The sequence below is a fragment of the Rhinichthys klamathensis genome, unplaced genomic scaffold (genome assembly GCF_029890125.1).
Source record: "Rhinichthys klamathensis goyatoka isolate OS25496 unplaced genomic scaffold, OSU_Roscu_1.1 h1tg000569l_1, whole genome shotgun sequence".
NCBI lineage: Eukaryota > Metazoa > Chordata > Actinopteri > Cypriniformes > Leuciscidae > Rhinichthys > Rhinichthys klamathensis.
The window spans coordinates 334,688-355,445 of NW_026607035.1; the positions used below are offsets into that span (position 1 = coordinate 334,688).

General features: G+C 36.6%; 1 protein-coding gene across 2 annotated transcripts; it reads right to left on the bottom strand.

Annotated features, from left to right (window-relative positions):
* Nucleotides 1–1,817: 1,817 nt before the first annotated feature.
* cunh21orf91 (chromosome unknown C21orf91 homolog) lies at nucleotides 1,818–19,900 on the bottom strand. 2 transcript variants are annotated; one of them, XM_056239622.1, is made up of 6 exons: nucleotides 19,744–19,883; nucleotides 17,962–18,006; nucleotides 17,402–17,535; nucleotides 6,066–6,545; nucleotides 5,138–5,200; nucleotides 1,818–2,628 (listed from the first exon to the last, which is right to left on the bottom strand). In XM_056239622.1, the coding sequence occupies exons 3-6, from the start codon at nucleotides 17,526–17,528 to the stop codon at nucleotides 2,462–2,464; spliced, it is 837 nt and encodes a 278-aa protein (XP_056095597.1). In that variant the 5' UTR covers nucleotides 17,529–17,535; nucleotides 17,962–18,006; nucleotides 19,744–19,883; the 3' UTR covers nucleotides 1,818–2,461. The 2 variants fall into 2 exon arrangements, with proteins under 2 accessions (XP_056095597.1, XP_056095596.1); XM_056239621.1 differs by lacking the exon at nucleotides 17,962–18,006 and having other exon boundaries at nucleotides 1,819–2,628; nucleotides 19,744–19,900.
* Between the last annotated feature and the right edge of the window lie 858 nt (nucleotides 19,901–20,758).

Consider the following 20,758-nt stretch of genomic DNA (forward strand, 5'->3'; position numbering starts at 1 on the left):
AATTCTTATTGTTATTAAAGGGTTTAGTTAGTTAATCTAAAAATGAAAATTCTGTCATCACTTACCCTCATTTTGTTCCAAACCCGTGTGTTTCTTTCTTCTGTTGGACACAAAAGAAGATATTTTAAAGAATGTTGGTAATCAAACAGTTGACGGTAGCCAAACTGACACCCAAAAAAAAGAACTATGAAAGTAAATACCAACATTCTTCAAAATATCATCTTTTGTGTTCAACAGAAGAAAGAAACTCATACAGGCTTGGAACAAAATGAGGGGGGAGTAAGTGATAACATAATTTTTATTTTGGGGTGAAATATCACTTTAATGGGGTATGCAAAAGTAGAGAATGAATTAAACCTGGCCAGAAATTGCCTAGAAACACATTGTAGGCATTGTTTGATGTTCAAACTATGTATGCATGTAAATATAATGTCAGTTCAAACTGAAAGATGTTTATCAATGTATACATATTTTGTCATTCAAGCAATAACCATCTGGTTGTGTTCAGCACAATATTTCAAGAATACTTTTTTCAGCAAACCATTTAAAATGCAAGCATAATGAATTTACTTCACCATTCACTTTACTTAAAGAGCTTTAAGACCAGGTATCGGATAGTCCAGGGCACATTTTAGAAACAACCATATCAGCTGCTGGTGAACCCAGTGAATTAAAGGCAAATAATCACACAGGTTTAGGAAAAATATTTTTATTAATTCATTCCCTTAAAGAAAATGTACACATCACTCCAAACAAAAGCATCCAGAAATCGTCCACACTGATGGGAAGATCCGCTAACAAAACAGTATTGCATAAACCACTTTAAATGTCACATAACACAGACCACTGGAAAAACAAAAAGCAAAATAATAGCACAATAATGAATTAAGAGAAAAAGAACAAGACATCATTAACGCCAACATAAGTTTAACATATGGCCTACATATGCAACACACTCAAGACAAACATGAATCTCATCCAGCTCACGTAGTTCATTCAGTATCTCCACAGCACACAACGATTTGGACAGTGTGCTTCATTTCATTTCATTTCATTTACTCCAACCTCCTGTGACAAATCACAGAGTGAATCATAAGAAAGCTCAAGAAAGCTTTTAAACTGCACAAAGAAACCAAACCTGACACTTCAGACACATATTGCTTCTTTTCCACAACTCATCCATAATAACTCACAGCTATAGTTTTCTGACTTTACCTTTCAGAGCATAACCAGAATGATAGATAACTCACTCATAGAAACTAAAATATTCTTAGAAACCCCAGAGGGGTCAGTCGAATGTGTATCTCTTATAAAGAGAACGGATAATTCAAAATACCTAGCTGATTCCTTAAAACAATGTTGAGATTTACATTTTTTTAAAAGATTCTAGAGATAATAGACTTCATAGAACAATAATAATAGACACAGAACCATGCACACACTTCAGGGCGGCAAGTGGACAGGATTCTCTGAATGGCCACCAGATGGTGACACAGTCTGAATAAAATCAAGGCAGCTTTCCCCTGACTGTACTTTCACTTTATGCACACTCTCTAAATGTAAGAAACTATACTATTAATACCACAAGAAAACAACACTACGGAAAGGAAAACCATTCAAAAAAGTCAAATTTGGTTTTAAATATTTGTAGCAAGCAAATAATTGTCATAAAATAAATACTGAAATAGTTACCTTGAGGTTACAAAGGCTTTGGTTAAGCATTCGTATCGTTCCAATATTAATCCCAGCACTAAATTAAGCCTAAATCAAAGTTAGGTCTGTGCTTAACATGTGTGAACTAACCATTCCAGCTGAAACGTTCATGTCCAAACTGCTATTTTCTTAATCATAATAACCCATGAAATGTTGTGATGCACCTATGAAATGTCAATTTGAAGAACACAGCTTTAAGAGTGCAATAAAAGAAATGTAAACTTCCTCTAAAGCGTTTATGTCGTATCTTAGCACAACAGGAGAAATAAAGAGTAACAGAACAACCATAGTCATTAACAAGTTCCACTGCAATGAGCATAGGGAGGGAAAAACTGTTAACTAAGCAACAGTTACCACAGCAACACCACAACCAATCAGCAAGCCCGAATGTGCAGGAGGAACATTGTCAGACTGATCCAAGTCTATTAACCACCCATGATCAAGTGTAGAGAGTAAACAGTGATATGAGGAGGAAAAAGCAACATATGAAAATGAATGGAAAAGAAAAAAAAGAGTCTTTGTAAGGTTTTAAAAACACCTCATTCTGCATAGAAACACTTTGAACAGGCCTGCAAAACCCTTTCGCTTTTTAAAGTCCAGCTGAAGATTCAGCGAGGTGACATTAAACTCATTAGCACAGTGTGTGCGTTTCCGTGCGTTTTTTTTAGCTTTGAGCTTCCGCAAGAGTCTGCTTGGAGCTGCGGTTTCTTTTTGGTCTTTGGGGGACTCAGTTGTCCCAAAAAAGGTCTCATTCCACTGGGTTGTTGCTAGCTTTGACCCCGGCTCGCCCGATCTGGAGCCACGGCAGCTTGGCACAGTTTTTGAAGAGCTGCTCAATGGCTATGTGCCGTACATGAAGCTCTGATGAAAGAGAGTCCTTCTCCTGCACAGCTACAGAGAGCTCCTCAAACACATCTGAGGGACAAACAAAGAGTGTGTATTAGTTCAAGAATAATGGTAACCTACATAAACAACTTGAAATATACATAAGCAGGGCTCAATAATAAGGATAGCCAGCTGGCCAGAGTGCAGAACTGTCTCTTACAATTTTTATTGTTTTGAATGATTTTTTTCTTTAAGTTTTTGTCTTTAAGCAAATTCACCAGTCAACACCATTGCTGAGACAGTCTCAAAAACACAGTTGGAAACCACCCCCGTTTCCTACCGTCACAAACATGTGACCAATCCCGTCAACATGGCTTTTCTCCAGTGACTTTCTATGATGTTCAAAGGATGCTGATTTTTAGAAGGCAGCCGTCTGACTCTCAGATGTGAACGGGAACGTGGTAACATTAGCAACACATTATTAGCTGTTTAATAACAGTCAAGCCAAAGGCTAATCATATCGATTACCGTTATATGTCCGACGCTGTAGAGAGCGATACATAAAACGCATTATTACCATTCTAATCCATCGACTTGTAGACAAGCCTGTAAAATCTTCTTCTTCTGAATCAGTTTCAGGTTCAAACATGCATGGCTGAATTAAACCTTGCCATTTTACACCAGGCGTTTACTACAGTAAAGTTGACTGGATTGAGTGGATCAGGCATTCTGAGCTGCTGTGAGTGAATGGAGGCGTGGCTAATATGCATATTCATGAATCCATCTATACTAAATGAAGCAAGGGTGTAGTTACATTTAAGCTATTTTAAGGCATGAAGAAATTATTTTCACAGGAGAAACATTTAAATGTCATTTTGATCATCAAAGATTAGTTTTAAGGGATACAATTATTGACTGCAGGGGGACTTTAACCCTTTATGACCTGCCATAGAACAATTCCACCAGAGTATATCTTTGTATTTTTACATGCTGTGCTGTCATTCTTTTGAGCATTTTCATATGCCATACATCAAAATAATCCTTACTCTCCCAATTTGAAGGCTATGTTTGTAAAAAATCAATAGTAACTAACTAGATAAATATCTCAAAAGTGCAATAAGCAAAAAGAAAAACAATTTTAATTATTTATTTTTTACATATTTTATTCAATACAAAAAATGGATAAATGTCAACCTCAAACTTGTCAATGTGAAAAACGTGCATAAAACAATTTAAAACTATACAGAATTGACTTGAACTGTTTACATAAACTAGTTTTTAAACAGACATTTTGCTACCAAATGTCACAAAAAGACAAATGTTTCAACTTTAAATCCGACCGATACAGAGGGAGGTTTTATCAAAGTTACAGAACTTGTAATAGTCTTGTTGGCATCAGTAAGAATGAGTTGAAAATTACACACCAATCAGTAATGTATGCCATCATTTTCCAGAAAAAGTGTTTATGAATGAGTACCTTGAATAATTATAAAAATTGCAGAATTTACTTCTATTATTGCAAATTATCTTTGTAAAGAAAAATGTTAAAAGTAACATTTAATCTTTTTATTAATTTATAGGAAATAAATAAAAAATATTATATATATATATATATATATATATACACTACCGTTCAAAAGTTTGGGGTCGGTACGATTTTAAATACTTTTAAAAGAATTCTCTTCTGCTAACCATGGCTGCGCTTATTTGATTAAAAATAAAACAAAAATCAGTTATAGTATTAAATATTATTCCAGTGTAAATCAGCTGTTTTCTGTGTGAATATATAGTAAAGTGTAATTTATTCCTGTGATCAAAGCTGAATTTTCAGCATCACCAGTGTCAGTGTCTTCAGTGTCAAATGGTCCTTCACAAATCAGTATAATATGAGGATTTGATGCTCAAGAAACATTTATTATTATCATCAATGTTGAAACAGTTGTTGGTCTGTCAGTTGTACAGTTTTTTTTTTTTTTTTTTTTTGGATTCTTTGATGAATAAGAAGTTCAAAAGAACAGCATTTGTTTGAAATAGAATCTTTTGTAACATTATAAATGTCTTTACTGTCCTTGATAAATAAAAGTATTGATTTCTTTCCTCCAAAAAATAAAAATAAAATTCTCACTGACCCCAAACTTTTGAACGGTAGTGTATATATAATGAAAATATAAATAAAATAAAGTAAATAAAAAAAGAAATAATTAATTAAATAATTAATTAAATGTAAAAACTTTTTTTTTAATGAAATGTGAAAGTAAATAATGACCTGTTAAAGTCAATAAACAAACAAATAAATAGGCAAGTAAGTAAGTGTTGGGGCTAGATAAACTGTTGGCAGGTTCAGTGCAAACTGGGCGGGAGGAAAGCGATACTGTTGAGCCTTGACAAGATGAATAAATTATCTACCACATCATTTTTTGTCATGACATACCATATTTTGCAAAGGGATAAAACAATTTTTTAATTTTTTTTATTACTAATATCAAGTCACTCTTCCATACAGTATGCGTTTAGGTTAAATGGAGCAGTTCACCCCAAAAATTAAAACTGTCATATTTTCCTTATTTGGGTGAGCTTTGGGTTTTAAGATCAAACTCACTTTGTATCTGTAACAGCAGCTGCTCGTTCAGCTGGTGAAGCTCCTCCACACTCATCATCACCACTGAAACAGAAACACAAACAATAAAGTGGGTATGAAAATCATTCTCTCGCTAACTGACAAACATCTCCTTTCACAGCTGAAGGCAGATGACTTTATAACAGTCCTTGAGAAGCATTCTAATCAGATGTGCGGCTCTGAAAAGCATGTGCTGTGACCCTGAAAGCATGTGCTGTGACCCTGATGACATATCTGTTTTTAACTGAAGCCATTTCTTTGGGTGAGATAAAAAGGAGACAAACATTGAAGAACGGAGAGAGAAATCAAGGTCTAGATTGTGACCTCTGCCCTTTATTGGTGTTTTGTGGACTGTACTGACGGGAAAGATGCAGAGATACAAAGCGTCAGATAAAAGCCTAATGGTGAGGATATCGATTTCTCTCCTTCACTTTGTCAAAGACGTTACTGAGAGAATTTAAGCGAGCCCAAAACCATTCACTATGTTGCTTGATTTTGTAATGCCAACAAAAGCATAGCAAATGCACTATTATTTTATCAAAAATACAGTAAAAATATTGTGAAATGTTATTACAGTTTAAAGTAACTTTTTTATTTGAATATATTTGCAAATGTAATTTATTCCTATGATAGAAAAGCTATATTTTCAGCATTATTACTCCAGTCTTCAGTGTCACATGATCCTTCAGGAATCATTCTAATATGGTATGGTGCACAAGAGGCATTTTCATATAATGTTAAAAACAATTGTGCTTCTTAATATTTTTGTCGCAACCGTGATCATTTTTTTTAAGGATTCTTTGATGAATAGAAAGTAAAAAAAAAAAACAGCATTTATTTGAAATAGAAATGTTCTGCAACATCTCTACTGTTATCTTTGAACGATAGCGTATATATCATAAATACTCACGTTCTTCTCGGCTGTGTCCTTTGTGTCTCCTCTGCTCTCGGTTCTGCTGTTCTCCAGCCCATAATCCTTGGCGTGGTCCCTGCAGCAGGTCGAGGCCGAGCTCCTCTGCAGAGTGGCAGTTCAGCATGGATTTCCCATACTCCGAAACTGCCATTGACGCCTCATCCGCCCATCGCGGTGCATAGCGGGGAACTTGAGCATCCGACTGGGGCACGAGCTTCCTACCGCCCTGCTGGGAGTGACACAGAATCTGTTTGGCCCCCCAGCGCCCAGGTGTCTCTGCGGTTAAGGAGTCTCTGTTCTGGGTGTACTGTATAATGCGGTTGATCCGCTGGCTCAGAGCCCGTTTCACGCCCTCGTATGCGCTGTGAGAGGCCTTGGCACGGGAGAGCTTCTGGTTGGCGATGAGATGGTACTTCTCGAAGCAGTCCCTATGCCCACGTAATGACTTGGAGTGCAGCAGGGTGGCGCTGGATATACCTAGTATAAAACACAAAGGAGGACACACTTAGATATTTGCAATCCACTGCTTGTCATGGGCTAAACATAGTATATCAAAATGCTTATCAGGTGTATATGATGGGCCTCTCTAAATATAGTCACATGACAACAACTGTGCCCATTTTGCTAGATTAAAAGAGGTACACATCTTAACGCCCTTTAAACACTGTAAAACTCAAGCTTGAAACAGAAGCATCTATACATCTTTGAGCAAATCAGCACCTGAAAACATCACTTCCTGTTTTGGGTCCTTGATAAGCAGAGTAAAAACACTTAAAGTAGGCCAAGAACAAGTAAAACACAGAGGCACAGAACGAGTGCTGCTGGGCGCCTTTATGTGTCGGTTTTGCGTTAGGATGTGCCATTTGTGTCAGAGCTTAGTTTTGTTCAAACATGTTTTGAGTTGTAATCATGTCAGCAGAGACTGTTGTGGGATGCACAAAGACAGACACACACTCATTTGCTTTTAAAAAGAAAAGCTGAAAATTCTGCCATTATTTAGGCTACTCTCTTATGTTTTCCATATAACTTTCTTTCTTTTGTGGAACACGACGAAAGCCCAATGGCCAGGCCCCAAAAAACTTAAAGCACTATTTATCTCATTTGTAGAATTGTTCTAGTATTTATTTGTGCTTTGTTCTTATTTTATAACTGACTGTTTACTGGTCTTTTAGTAATGTTTGAACATATTAGTTATAGGTTAGTATTTTTTTGGTGTGGTTTTCGATTCAAGTTTTCATTTTGGAATCAAGATTTGTGAATGCCAATGGTGTCTTAAAATTTTGCTGTCATAACAAAAGGATACAAGAGTCAAAATCAATGAAAACTGTAACTTTTTCCACTGAAAACCTAATAATCTGCCCTATCTTTACTTCATAAGAGCAGCAGCGACATCTTATTCATGAACAAAATGATTCTGATGCGTCAGATCTTTCAATGAATCATTTGATCTAGTTTACATGGATCTGGTTCTATAATTCACCTCACTGACTTCATCTAATCCGGGACGATTTCGATTTCTTTTTTAGAAAAAAGGTCAAGTGTAGGGAGTCCACTGACTTTTACTGTGTGGACAAAAACAGTAGAAACATTCTTTAAAATATCATCTTTTGTGTTCCCAAGAAAGTCATACAAGTTTGGAACTAAATGAGGGTGAGAAAATGATGACCGAATTTTCATTTTTGGCTGAACTATCCCTTTAAGAATAAACCGATATGAAGCAGCATTAAACAGTAGATTAGTCATAACCGGTGGTTTCATTTGCTTCAAGATAACTGTGAGCTGAGGAGCCCTCACCACATACACGGTTCCAGTAATGTCAACGCACAATGTACCACTAAACTCAAGACTTTGGGTTTCTTGCTTTAGCTTGACTCGCTGTGCTTTTCTTAAGCAGAGCAGCTCACAGCTGAGAGGAGGCAAAAGCCAAATTCATTCACCGTCTTACAATAAACCAATTTCCTGCACTTCACAGCGAAGTCTGAATAACAGGAAAGAACACTGTAGAGTGCGATTATAAATAGAGGTACTGAAGGTTAGAACACACACACACACACGACTGGCTGACAGAAAACATGAGCACAAGGAGTTCTGAGCGTTTTAACTACACTTTCACCATAAGCCAGTACAACCCCAAAATCATTACTGTCATGAGTCATGAGCCTAGCAAACAAGACCCTGAAAAAGTATGTGATGCATAAGATTTTAAATGCAACTTTCATATTTAATTTCCTCTATCACCATCACTGACTGATTCAAGGCTCAACAAAAAGGATTATATATACCGGCATGTGTGTGTGTATACACAGTAGTCAACATTTGAAGTGGATCAAAAAAAGTTAATCAAAGTTGTCCTTTGACAAGAACGGGTATTGTTCAAAATTCATGTATAACTTTGATGAAAGGTTTTGATCCACTTCAAATGTTGACTACTGTAGTATATGTGTGTGTATGTATGTGTGCATCACAAACAATAATAATAAATATTCTAATAGTAATATTCTAATATTATCATTCTTTTCTATAAACAACAACAACAAATGCATATTTGAATATAAAAAAATAACTTAAATGTCATGGAGTTACATTTAAGTTATTTTTTTATATTCAAATATGCATTTGTTGTTGTTGTTTATAGACAAGAATGATAATTTTAGAATATTACTATTAGAATATTTATTATTATTGTTTGTGATGCACACATACATACACACACATATACTACAGTAGTATACAGCTATACATTCATAAACACTTGCTGGGAAAAGCGAAAGTGTTGCTCGCCTCAGCAAGAACCTCTAAAAAAGGCATGTAGTCGAAACACAAAATCTGTGTCAACTTGCAAATAACTGATTTCCATATCTAGCTGGTGTCTGAAAGCAGACAGAAGAAGTGTTCTGAATCAAACCCTTTAGTGATGAAATACTCAATGGTGCTTGTGCAATACTCTGGCCTCAACAACAACAACAACAACTACAACAAGCAAGAGGGTCTCGCTAAGAACGACAGGAACGGAGATTGAGACAAGAGAAAAGAAAGGAGGCATTGTAATCCGTGTTACTACTTAGAAACAGCACCAACGAGATTAGCCGATTTACCAAGGGTGAAGGTGGGGGTCGCTGTCATGGAAACGGTAATCTTATCAAGCGCAACCTGTCATTTGACTTTTCATTGTTCCATTAAATCACCATTTCACTCAGTTATTTCTCACTTTAGATAAACAGAGCATTCAATTAAATCATAAACAACCTTCAAATACACCATGTACTCCCCAATCCAATGTACAGTTATAACTGTTCTTGTTCAGTATTTTCAAAAATAATGATTGTGCGCTGCAAAAAATTACAAATGTGTTCTCAATCTGTCGTTCATATATTGAGAAATGTTTCAATTCTTCAAATGAAATGATTCAGCCACTGAATCAGCCTGTTCTTTCTGTCTCATGTGGGTTAATTCACAATCATGTGGGCTGCTTCTGCTTTATAAAGAAAGGACACTGGATCCTTGACACACTTCAGTGTGTGTGTGTGTGTGTGTGTGTGTGTGTGTGTGTGTGTGTGTGTGTGTGTGTGTGTGTGTGTGTGTGTGTGTGTGTGTTGATTATATGCAGGGAATGGGCACGTGGGGTAATAGTGAAACCGCCATGCCCAAAACAGCACCTCATGGTCAAAACTGGAGCGCAGTCAACAGCTGCAGTGATTGACATGGAGGAGTCACGTCACCCACAACAGAATAAATATAGCTGTTCATAAATCATATATACTGCTCCTACAGAAGCAATCAATCACTACAGACCAGAGTAAGGATTAAAAAGCTCTTCAAGGCACGAGTAGAACCATAAAGGCAAGGATGCTGAAAATGCAGAAACCAATAATAAATGGAATCTACAGTATAATGTCACGGAATTAGGCAACTTTTGGATGAATAAATTAAAAGTAGGACAGTACAATTAATCAAATGACATTACTGTAAATATTAAAGCGCAAAAAGTCTACTAACGCTGGTGGTGTTAACAGCGTCTGGTGACTCACTATATGAGGACATGAACACATGAACTTTATCTCCAGAGCTGCTCTGAGTCACTTCACCAACATTTCACCATTTCATTTGTAAAACTATTGTCATATCATAAAGACATAGAAACTCAAAGGTCTTTATGACAAACCATCAAAATAAATGTTTGGTTTAACTTGAAGAAATTGTGAAAAAAATATATCACTATTGTACAGTAGAATGTACTAATGTAATAATAATAAAAACAAACAGTAAACCTTTTTTGTGCAACACTTTGCTCCCCCCCCCCCCCCTCCCCCCTCCCTACATTTTAAAGGATGGTTTATGCCTAGATTTAATTACCATTGTTTTGATAATAAATGTGTATTAAATATGTTTCATGAATGAAATTCATAAGACGTCCATTTTTATTACTAAAATGTAAAACTGAATCCATAAAATATAAAACTGAAAAAGGAATTTGGGAAAAAATAAAACTGATTTCATAAGCCCTACATAAAGGTCTGTTCATGCAATAAACATTAAAACAAAAAAAGGCATTACAATGTACAGCGTTTGCTTACATAAAAGATAAAGAGCACAAAGGTTGAGTATAATAGTGAACTGAACATTGATGCATTATTTTAGGAAAGTAGACCACGCAGCATCCAAATGCTGAAAACAAGAACAGTGTAAAACATTTCCCATGTGCATATCCTGGAATAAACCTGCTGTGAGGCAATTTATGAAGGTAATACTGTCATCCTACATTACCTATGAGGATGTGTTTTCCCTAATGCCTCCATTTCAAAGGGCAGAAATATTGCTGAAAGCCTCCGATTACTATGGAGCATGGAGAAGCATTACTTAAATGGAAAGCTTGCCGAGCAAGAAAAGCGCAGTCAGCAAATCAGCTCTCATCCACCATGCAGACTGCATGTAACTTTAGTGTCAAGAGGTCAAATTAGAGTACTATCACTTACATCCATCAGTTCGGATAGTCAATATACATATGCGAGCATAGGAAAAACTAGAAACATCTCGAGCACACAAGTACAAGCAAACAAACGACACATTGAGTTTCAGCATTGTATCTGTGCTGTGATCCAAGTGTCTGGAATATTCAGTTATCCAGCCATTCACCGGGCTGATGTACGCAAGCTCACATTCCACTGCTCTTACGTAAGAGGATGAGAGAGACGGCCTGTGTCTGCTGCGGGGAAACTGTTAGTCCTGAGTGAGTGGGCAGAGCAAGAAACCAGCCAGCCTTCAAGGTCTTTCAGGGCCAGTGGAAAAGAAGAGCGGGCAGAGTCTGACACTACAGTGTGATGAGAATAAAACCATTAAATAGAATGGCCTTGAAAAAACAAAGACGAACATGATACCTTAAATCTTGCAGTTTGGTGAGGAGAGGTGTGTTACTTGTCTACACAATCCGACAATAGACTTGGTGAGGGGGGGAAAAATCCCATAGACTCTCATTAACGGTGGGACCAGAGCCTGATCTAAGGACAAGAATATCAAGAGAGTTGGGACAAAGACTTAAGTATAGAAAGACTGTGCACTCATATGACTATGAATGGGAGAAAGTGCAATGCGCGGTATGGTGGAATAAGTCTCGCCTTCTAAATAAAAGAGCTAACCGCGCCAATTGATAAAGTAATTGCATCACAGCTGCCGTTAGAAGCTTGCTATAGAAACAGTCAGTGTTCTGCGCATTGGCTGGTCAAGCCTAAAAAAAATTATGTTTTTTTGTCATGATTTGAGCATTTGGAAACAAAATTTATGAGACAGTTGTTGTCAGATATCACTGGCGATTTCAAATACGGAATTTATTCATAAGCTTGGTGAATAGCTTTGGAGAATTTTATGTTTCCCCATTCAAAGAGATATGAGCTGTACATGCATGACTGAAATAGCTCCAGAGAGGCGTTTCAAAGATGGCCGCCGACGCTGAGTGAAATGACTTGCCTTAAAGGGACTTTGGTTGGGATCTTAGGCTCCTTTGACCCCTAGCAACCACCCAGAACACACTAGCATCATGGCAACGAGCTTTGCATAAGGAAGCAATGTTAGAAATCGTATTCTATAATATTTCTATTGCCAGGCTTGCATCTGTCAGAGCCAATTCTCCGTCTCTGAAACATATAAGCTAAAATGACAGAATACAGAAATTAATACTTTAATTCAGCAAGAAAGCATTAAATTGATCAAAATATTTAAATTAAATGCTGTTCTTTTGAACATTCTATTCATCAACAACAGAGTTACACCTTCATGACAAGCACAGTTAAGTTTGCTTGTGTTAAATTTGGTGTTGTGCCGAATTCTAACCCCCGCTAGATTATTACCCCCCCTGAGTCCCCAGTATTGGTAGGTTTAGGATCAGGTGTGGGAATGGGGTTAGGATTAGGCAACCAGGTAACGGCATCAACGAGGGGGAAATAACTTTGAGTGAGTTAAAATTTGGTACAACACCGGCAATCATCTTTAGCTTCAGCGAATGCAGCTCAAACAGCAATGCACGACATTAATGACTATGATTGGGACTGTCAAATAGCCTACAGAACATTATAATGAAAACACTATAGTAATAAAACGCTGTGAATTCTTTGGGTTTAGTTGCCGTGTTTCAGTGCGTTGTTACGGGAACAGTGCATCCACAACAGGAGTTACACCTTTTGACTAGCATGTAACTTAGTTCAAGTTCACTTGTGCATTCGTGTCATTTTGTGCAGATATAAGCTGTAATATTATGTTTATGTTTTATAAATATCTGATTCATCTCATAAAGGATCCGTTTCTTTTGAGTTAATTAGACCGCTAACAAAGCAGTCTACTAATATATATGTAGAAGTGCTTAGGACATGGCTTTTAATGGTCAGACTTTGTTTTTCTAATCAGGCTCTTATGTTTAAAAATATTCTAACTGACCCCCCAGCGTGAGTTTTTCAAGGCGACAGTTATTTAGAATTTGTCACTTTAATGTTTCCATGGTGACGCGTCATTGCTTGTCACGTGACAGCACAACCACAACACAGCGCTGAATGAGTGATGATCTGCTTTTATGTCATTTTTCCTTTTTTATTAAAAATATTCACAGATGTATTAGCTATAGCATGAAACACTGATATTCCGATTGTCAAATATGTGCAAGTGGATGGTTTTTGTTGTTTAAACATCTTTATAACGATCGCGTTAGTGGAGCTGTATGCACAATGGGCGGCGCCATTTTAGTTTGTTTTACAGTTCAGAGAATCGGATCTGTTGGATTACAACACGTCAATTCCTCCACTTCTCACGAAATACATGAAAGTAAGTGGCCGGTGAACTGGGAGAAGAATAGGGTCGAATGTAAAGCTACTTTCACAATGTGTATCTGATATGAATAAAATGTGTCGTCTTATTATAATAGAAAGGATTAATATTGCCGCTTCCATAGACATCAGTGTGTATTTTACAAACTCAAAATCATTGTTTTGCTAGTACTTATTTGTATTTAAATGTCTGAAACCTAAAATAAACATTATGTGGTTGAAAACACTCAATAGTTGTGATATATGACAGCACTGAGTGCGTCCGTCTCTGGCTCAGCGCCAGCCAACGCGCGAAAGCACGTTTGAATTTAGCAGTTGATCACGTGATGCACTGACCGTTCTAATCACACCGGTGTGATCATACGCTCCAGGGACCAGCCAAGACTGATCACACCGGTGTGATCGTACGCGTGAAAGGGTTAAAAATTACATAAAATTTGGATTTAGATTTAGCGGCCAATATATCGGTTATCAGCTTTCAAATATAAAGAATTATCGGTACTGGCAAAAATGTTCAAATCGGTGCATCCCTAGCACAGATATAACCGTTATAATATAACTGTTTGTGTCGTAATTTCTTTCTCTCTGTGCTTGGAGAACCAGCTCTGAGGAAACAGAAAAGGAGAACTGCACAACATGTGCGCCATATGTTAAAATTAGCCACTGAAAGTACCTCTTCTGCTACAAACAAAACATTTCAACCAAAAACAATTACCCCATATTTGGAAAAAAATGCGGGGATGAAGAACAAACAAGTTTGGTTACTTCGGAAGCCAGAATGTTTTATTGAGGGTATGCAGGTGTGCGAGCAGAGCAGGTGTGGGCAAATGAGCATTCAGGTCTAAACATGCACAGTCAGCTTGTGCTTGTTTACCCACGATGGGAATGTTGGAACGTATTGTTAGTGGGAAGAGAATGCAACTCAGTGGCAAACAGCCAATCAGAATAGGAATAACCTGGCTGTGAGCGAGTACTGTCAGGCCTGTCAGTACCCTCTCATGGGTCCACAAGTGCTGTTGTGCAACACTCTGCCATTCTGTGGTGAATCACTCATGACACACACCACTGCCTGCAGTTCACCATCATGGCTGGGTGATTGTGGGCTGCCTGGCCAGATCACTCATGCACTCTTTTATTAAATATTCAAGAGCGGTAACCTTCTATCGCAGGCATGAATATTCAGTGTGTCTAATTCGTGAGCTCAGTGCTGTGAGTGGACCCAGCCCTTCAACGGAGTCACAGATGATTTCTTCTCCAGCTCAAATCCTGACGCCTCATAAACTGGGATTATGCATGTCACAGATAAGCAGATAAATCACAGAAAAGCATTTGCAAAAGTGACAGCCTGTCTGAATGATCCCTAATTTTTTAGATGGTCTGGATTGAAAATGAAATTTCAAGGTAGAAGAATACAAAAATAAACAGAATAAATACAGGAAGGGAGGTACAAAAAAAAGACTGATGATGATGTTTATTTTTCAAGTGAGATTCTCAGGAGACATTGTTAGTACACCACACTGTTACACAATACAACAAGGCTTCCAGCAGACAAACATCTGACATTACAAATGCAACGGTCATTATGCATAGTTCCCAGGTATGTAATAGAATCCACTAGTCATACTTTGACAACCTGACCTAGATTGGCCATTGACCCAACACAACCACAGAATGAACGTACAGGCCTTTACTGGCAGGACGTGACACATTGAATCAATGCTAGAAAATAAAGCCACAATAAAAACAAAACTAGAGAAACACTGGAGAAAATTCTGGCCGATACCTATGCAACTATCATTTTAATGTAATAGTTGATTAACCAATAATCATCATATTTTAACTAGGGTTTTCACGGTTCCAGAATGTTCAATACCAGTAAAATTCCGCAGTTCTCAATATCCATTTCAGTACCAGAGCAAAAACTGTTGAATTAAGAACTTTTTAAAAATGTGTCCCATTTTGTCTCGTCTGTTGGTCAGCAGTCGTCGCAGTTTTTTTTATTCAATCGCACATATAAATAGAAGAGCACGAAAGGTTGTCAATCTCTAAAGCGCAAGCTCACTGAATTCTGCACTCGTGAAAAATCCCATTATATTTATAATAATAAAAAGCTGTCTTAATTGTACAATGAATCTTTACACCGTGTTGGTTAAAATCAAAGGTTTCATGAGCATTTGGCTCGCGTTGAACAAAACAAAACCTCATGAATTTTTAGCAGTGTTAAGTAGATGCTGACTAACTTTCTGACTAGTACATCTGATAGGCCACTGGGTTCATGCGCTCAACAGATTGTGATTGGCTACAAATGCTTGTAAAAACACGCTATAAATAGAAACCTTTGACGCTAAGAGAGCGCAAAAACAAACATGAACGAGAACGTTTGAAAGCATTCCGTCTATTCACTTGCAAAACTGTTGAGTTCTCTCACAAAACTGTAGATGGAAATAATATGAGATGGGAGGAAAAACTATATTTCAGTGGTTTTGTGAGCAAATACAAAATTTCTCGGTGGAATGTAATACTTTTTTGGGAGCAAATGCAATACTGAAACAATTTTTCTTCCCATCCCATGTCCTCTTAGGCACAAACCTGGGAATCCTTTCCTAAAACTGAAAAAATTCCTGTTTAGAGATTTAGTCCCTAGTCCCAAGTCCCAACTGTGAAACCTGATAATCATGTAAGTAACTGAAACTGACGCTAGAGCTGCACGATTAATTGGTAATCGCAATATCATCACAGCAGTACTGGGATAAAAGTTTAGTTTGGATATAAACACTCTACGGTAGAGATCAAAAATCATCTTTTGAAAGTAACTTGGCACTTCAAATAACGTTTGCATCATTACATCTTCATGCAACCAGGTGGCGACAAGTGACTGTTAAAAATGTAATTTGTCATTGAATCATTGAATCATTCATTCAAGAGATTTGCTCAAAATTCACTCGCTAATTCATCCAGTAATGAAACAAGTAAAGTGTTTATATGTGAATCATTGAATCATTCATTCAAACCATTTATTAAAATAATTTGTTTAGATTAATTAAACATTTGAAAGACTGCAGCAAATAACATTTTGTCAGAACCTCTAGTCAATTACATGTTATTTTGTTTAGTTGTCTGTTCAGAATCGTGATCCGTTTGTAAAAATGTTTTTTCTCAATTTCTCCAGAATTGTGCAGCTCTAACTGACACCACATAAAAAAAAGCCACAAAGCAGCAAAATTAGCAATGAAAAAAAAAATTTGTTTTAACAGCAAAAATTTAATTCATCACAACATTATTACACAGAGTATGGAAAATTGACATTCATTTTGAGTTTTCTAAAGATTATATTTAACAATTCTTTATCATTATTATTTACTTTAAGTGAGTATAAAACAATTATATTGCACAAATAAACATCCAATCCTGACCTATACAGACAAAACCAGATATGGTCTCGATATATTGAGCATCAACAAAAAAAAAAGACACTTTACCTTAATGTCTAATCATGCTCCCAAACCTCAGAATCCACATCTACAAGTAAAAACTTCCTGTTTAGCAATTCCTTCATAACTTCATAACTGAAACCTGAGAATCACATTACAGAAACTACCGGCAGAAAATTCCAAACAAAGGCATGCAATTCCAGAGAAAATTATTTATACCCAAGATGCCTACATCCTGCCATGACGATGTAATACTATTTGAAACACTAAGTGCTCTTTTGGGGAAGGTTCAGAGCAAAAAATTACAGCTGCAGTGAACAAAGGTGCCACTCCAATGAGGCCCCTCAGGAAACACTAGTCAACCCTTAATAAGCTGAACGTTAATTAGATGCCAAAGTGGCACTTCAAACACTCCAGTTCACTTTTTTGAGCAGCACACGAAGCAGCGGAACAAAAGGCTCGCTAATACATGAATGAGGGGGATATGCATGGGCGGATGAAGAAAGAAGTTTTTACTCATTTATAATTAGCATAATCTGACCCAGAACTGGCAAGTTGAGGACATTAAAATGCTTTTATCAAAAACTATTCTTACCCTCAATGCTCAGTTCAAAGCACACATGGCAGAAGGAAAGCGTTCCTGTGTCCGTTTCTAGTTTACAGATGCTGCAGATGTTGTCATCGTTCAGGTCTATGTTCACAAAGTGCTCCTCTTCCTCCATGATGCCTCTGCAAAGCAAACAGAACAAAAACAGTTATTCAATACATTTAATCTCACTTTAGTGCCTTTTGAGATTGATGCATAAAACATGCTGTGGACAATCGCTACTACCCAGGTCCCTTAATCGTAAAATTTGCTCCTCACATTCAGGTCTCAGGAACAGGCCAACAGATGAGCAAGAATGAAGAGAATTTTTTTGACCCATATAAACATAATGCAATATCAAGATAAGGTAAAAGAAACACACACACAGAGACGCAATCATATTAACAAGACAGATAAGCAAACATTCAGAACACAGCGGACGTTGGAAGTCGCTGTGCTTCTGTAATTTATTATGGACAGTTTTACAACAGTCTCTTTCATGGGGGCCACTTGGATTCCTGTGAAGCCAAAGGACTCTAGTGTTCAGTGTTTACACACAACTAAATTACCTTTGCTCAAGCCTTACATAAAGCCTCCTTCCAGAATGTCACAGCCTGTTGAGTGGATAAATTTGGTTACAATCTGGAGATAATCATGACTCTGTCTGTCCATCACAGCCAACCCACTGTCTGCTATTGCATAAAACTATTTCATAATCATATCATACTGTAAACAATTCCAAAACAATACAAAAATAAAATGTATATATATATGTATAGATATATACCACTCTTTTTATCCAATGACCTTTCCAGTCCTCTGCGAATATTGGATAAAGAAAATCCTTTTTGTTTCATTGAAAATACAGACAAAAAAAAATTATAAGCTCACAATGACTTACAAGCAAGTTTTAGTCTACATTACAGTAATATTTTTTCCAATTTAATATTTTAGAGGATTAACATGGCATAACTAGAAACTAGGGCTGTCAAACAACTAATCACGATTAATCGCATCCAAAATAAAAGTTTGTGTTTACATAATGTGTGTGTACTGTGTATAATTATTTTTAATACATAAATACCCACACATGCATGTGTATTTAAGAAATATTTCCATGTATATACTGTATATAGACTGAATGTAGCCTATATATAATGTATATTTTATATAAATATAAACATTTTATATATAAATAACATATTTTTCTGAAATATATACATGTGTGCATTTATATACAAAATAATTAAACACAGTACACACACACATATTCTGTAAACACAAACTTTTATTTTGGATGCCATTAATCTTTTGACAGCCCTACTAGAAAATAATAATTACATTTACTATAGACATTTCTTTGACTTTTAGGATTTGATTACTTCCCATGACTTTTCCCAAGGATTTACAGTTGTCTGGTATTTTCCCTTACTTTGGTAAGCCTATATAAACAAATGTATCATTTTTTGCAACAGGTCCAAACAAGCTAAAAAGAAGCTTCTTTTTTAACATTGTTTCCTTTAGATCAAATATTTCTTTGTTTATACCACAGACAGATGAAACGGAACAGTTCAAAGCTGTGTCAAGTGGGAACTTCATGTTGAACTTCATCTGATTATGAAAGTGTTTAAACTGCATAAACTAAGAACAAGACACTGTGGTTGTGTCTCAAAACCCAAATGTGCTGCCTACTAGTCAGCTTAAAAGTGCTGCACGTGTCAATAATGCCCACAAATGTTACAGCATACTATGTTATGGGACACAGCCTTGTGGGATTATTTACTTTAGGTAATTTGTTCAAATTGCCCAAAATTGACTAAAACATTTTGTGAATATCTGTTGATATGTCTGTCGTATAGCTGCACGTGAACGTTATAAATGTAACGTTAGCTGAAACCCAGAAGACAAATGGACCAAATCAAACCAAAACTTAATGTGTAGAATTGACATTTACATAATCAACAAAATGTTATCAACATATTTCAGATGCATTTCATACCAGTTTAATGTATAAAAGGTAACTTTATATGGTGACAAAGAGCATCATTAACGTTACCATTTTAAAGTGAGCAGAAGTTAACCCAACACTAACAAAGCTTAAAGGACTTCCATTACTTAAACACACACATTTTGATATACCTCTAGACAAACCCCCTTATAAACACAACACTATATGACAAAAGACTTTAAATACAGTTTTCAAGACATTCTGCGTTGGAATAGAACGATACCTCTAGACTAGACGAGACCCGTTATCTAGCGGCGTATCTATTTCTCATTAAAAAATCCCCTGAAAACGTCACATTCTCGAAAAACAGACGATACCTACAGAACATATCGGCGTTTATTACCTTAATAGTTACGTTGTCAGAAGAAATTTCAAGACAATCCAGGCTGACCTTAGAGGTAAACCACGCTGTTACAGCGGCGGGTGTTGTTATTGAAGCAAACGGCAAGCAGCTACAAGTACAGCAACGACAAAGAAAGAATGCTCTAACAGACGCGACTCAAGCCACTCTAGTGGAAGCCCAATGTTCGATCACGTGCTGTGCATTCGCGCCTCTGATTGGTTCTGTTATTTTGTTAGCTCTTGGCACGCTGACACGCTGTTAGCAATGATATTTCTTTCAATGATATTTCTGTAGTCTTTGGCAATACGTACTGTTCTGTTACTATAACTGTACTACCGTTACTGTACTACTGTCAGTATTACTACTCTGGTACTACTACTCTGGTTCTACTCCGTCCACTAAAACAGAGTGGAAAGACTAGACTAGTCATTACGTTCACCCATGTAGAGGGTGGGTGAGGGTAACATTTCAGATTCATTACTTTTATGAGGGGTTACAATATTTTTGCTGTACATTATCGACTTTTTGTATGTGTTAATTATTTGCAAACATACAAACGCTGGTGAATTAGTTGAGAGTCAGTTGCTGCTCAATATAAATTAAGATATAAAGGCACAGATCATTTAAATGATAGGCTATAGCCCTTAAATATTACAATTTATGGCATTCAAAAAATAGTGCTGCTATTTATTATATAAATATTACACTTGAGTTTGCGAGTAATGCGAAGAGAGAGCAGAGTGGGGATGGGAAATCTCAGTGGCTACGCTCCACTTTTAGGCTACGTTGTTTCAAAGCGGCTTTTAGTGTGTGTGTGTGTGTGTTTGCCAAACTTTATGTTCTAGTTTCTTTTAGAAACTATTTTTGTTGGTCAAAAATATACGAACCGTCCACTTTTTGTCTGAAACGTAAATTTCTCAATGTTGATTAATCGTTTTCAGAACTTTAATAAAGCTGTAGGCCTATAACATTATGACATTACATTCATTTTATATTTATATTTAAATATAAATGC

Coding starts and splice junctions, on each gene's coding strand:
- cunh21orf91 (XM_056239622.1), bottom strand. CDS start 17,528: ATGGAGGAAGAGGAGCACTTTGTGAACATAGACCTGAACGATGACAAC. Junction 6,546..17,401: donor CTTTGAACTGAGCATTGAGG/GTAAGAATAGTT, acceptor GTTTTATACTAG/GTATATCCAGCGCCACCCTG. Junction 2,629..5,137: donor GCTGCTGTTACAGATACAAA/GTGAGTTTGATC, acceptor TTTGTCCCTCAG/ATGTGTTTGAGGAGCTCTCT.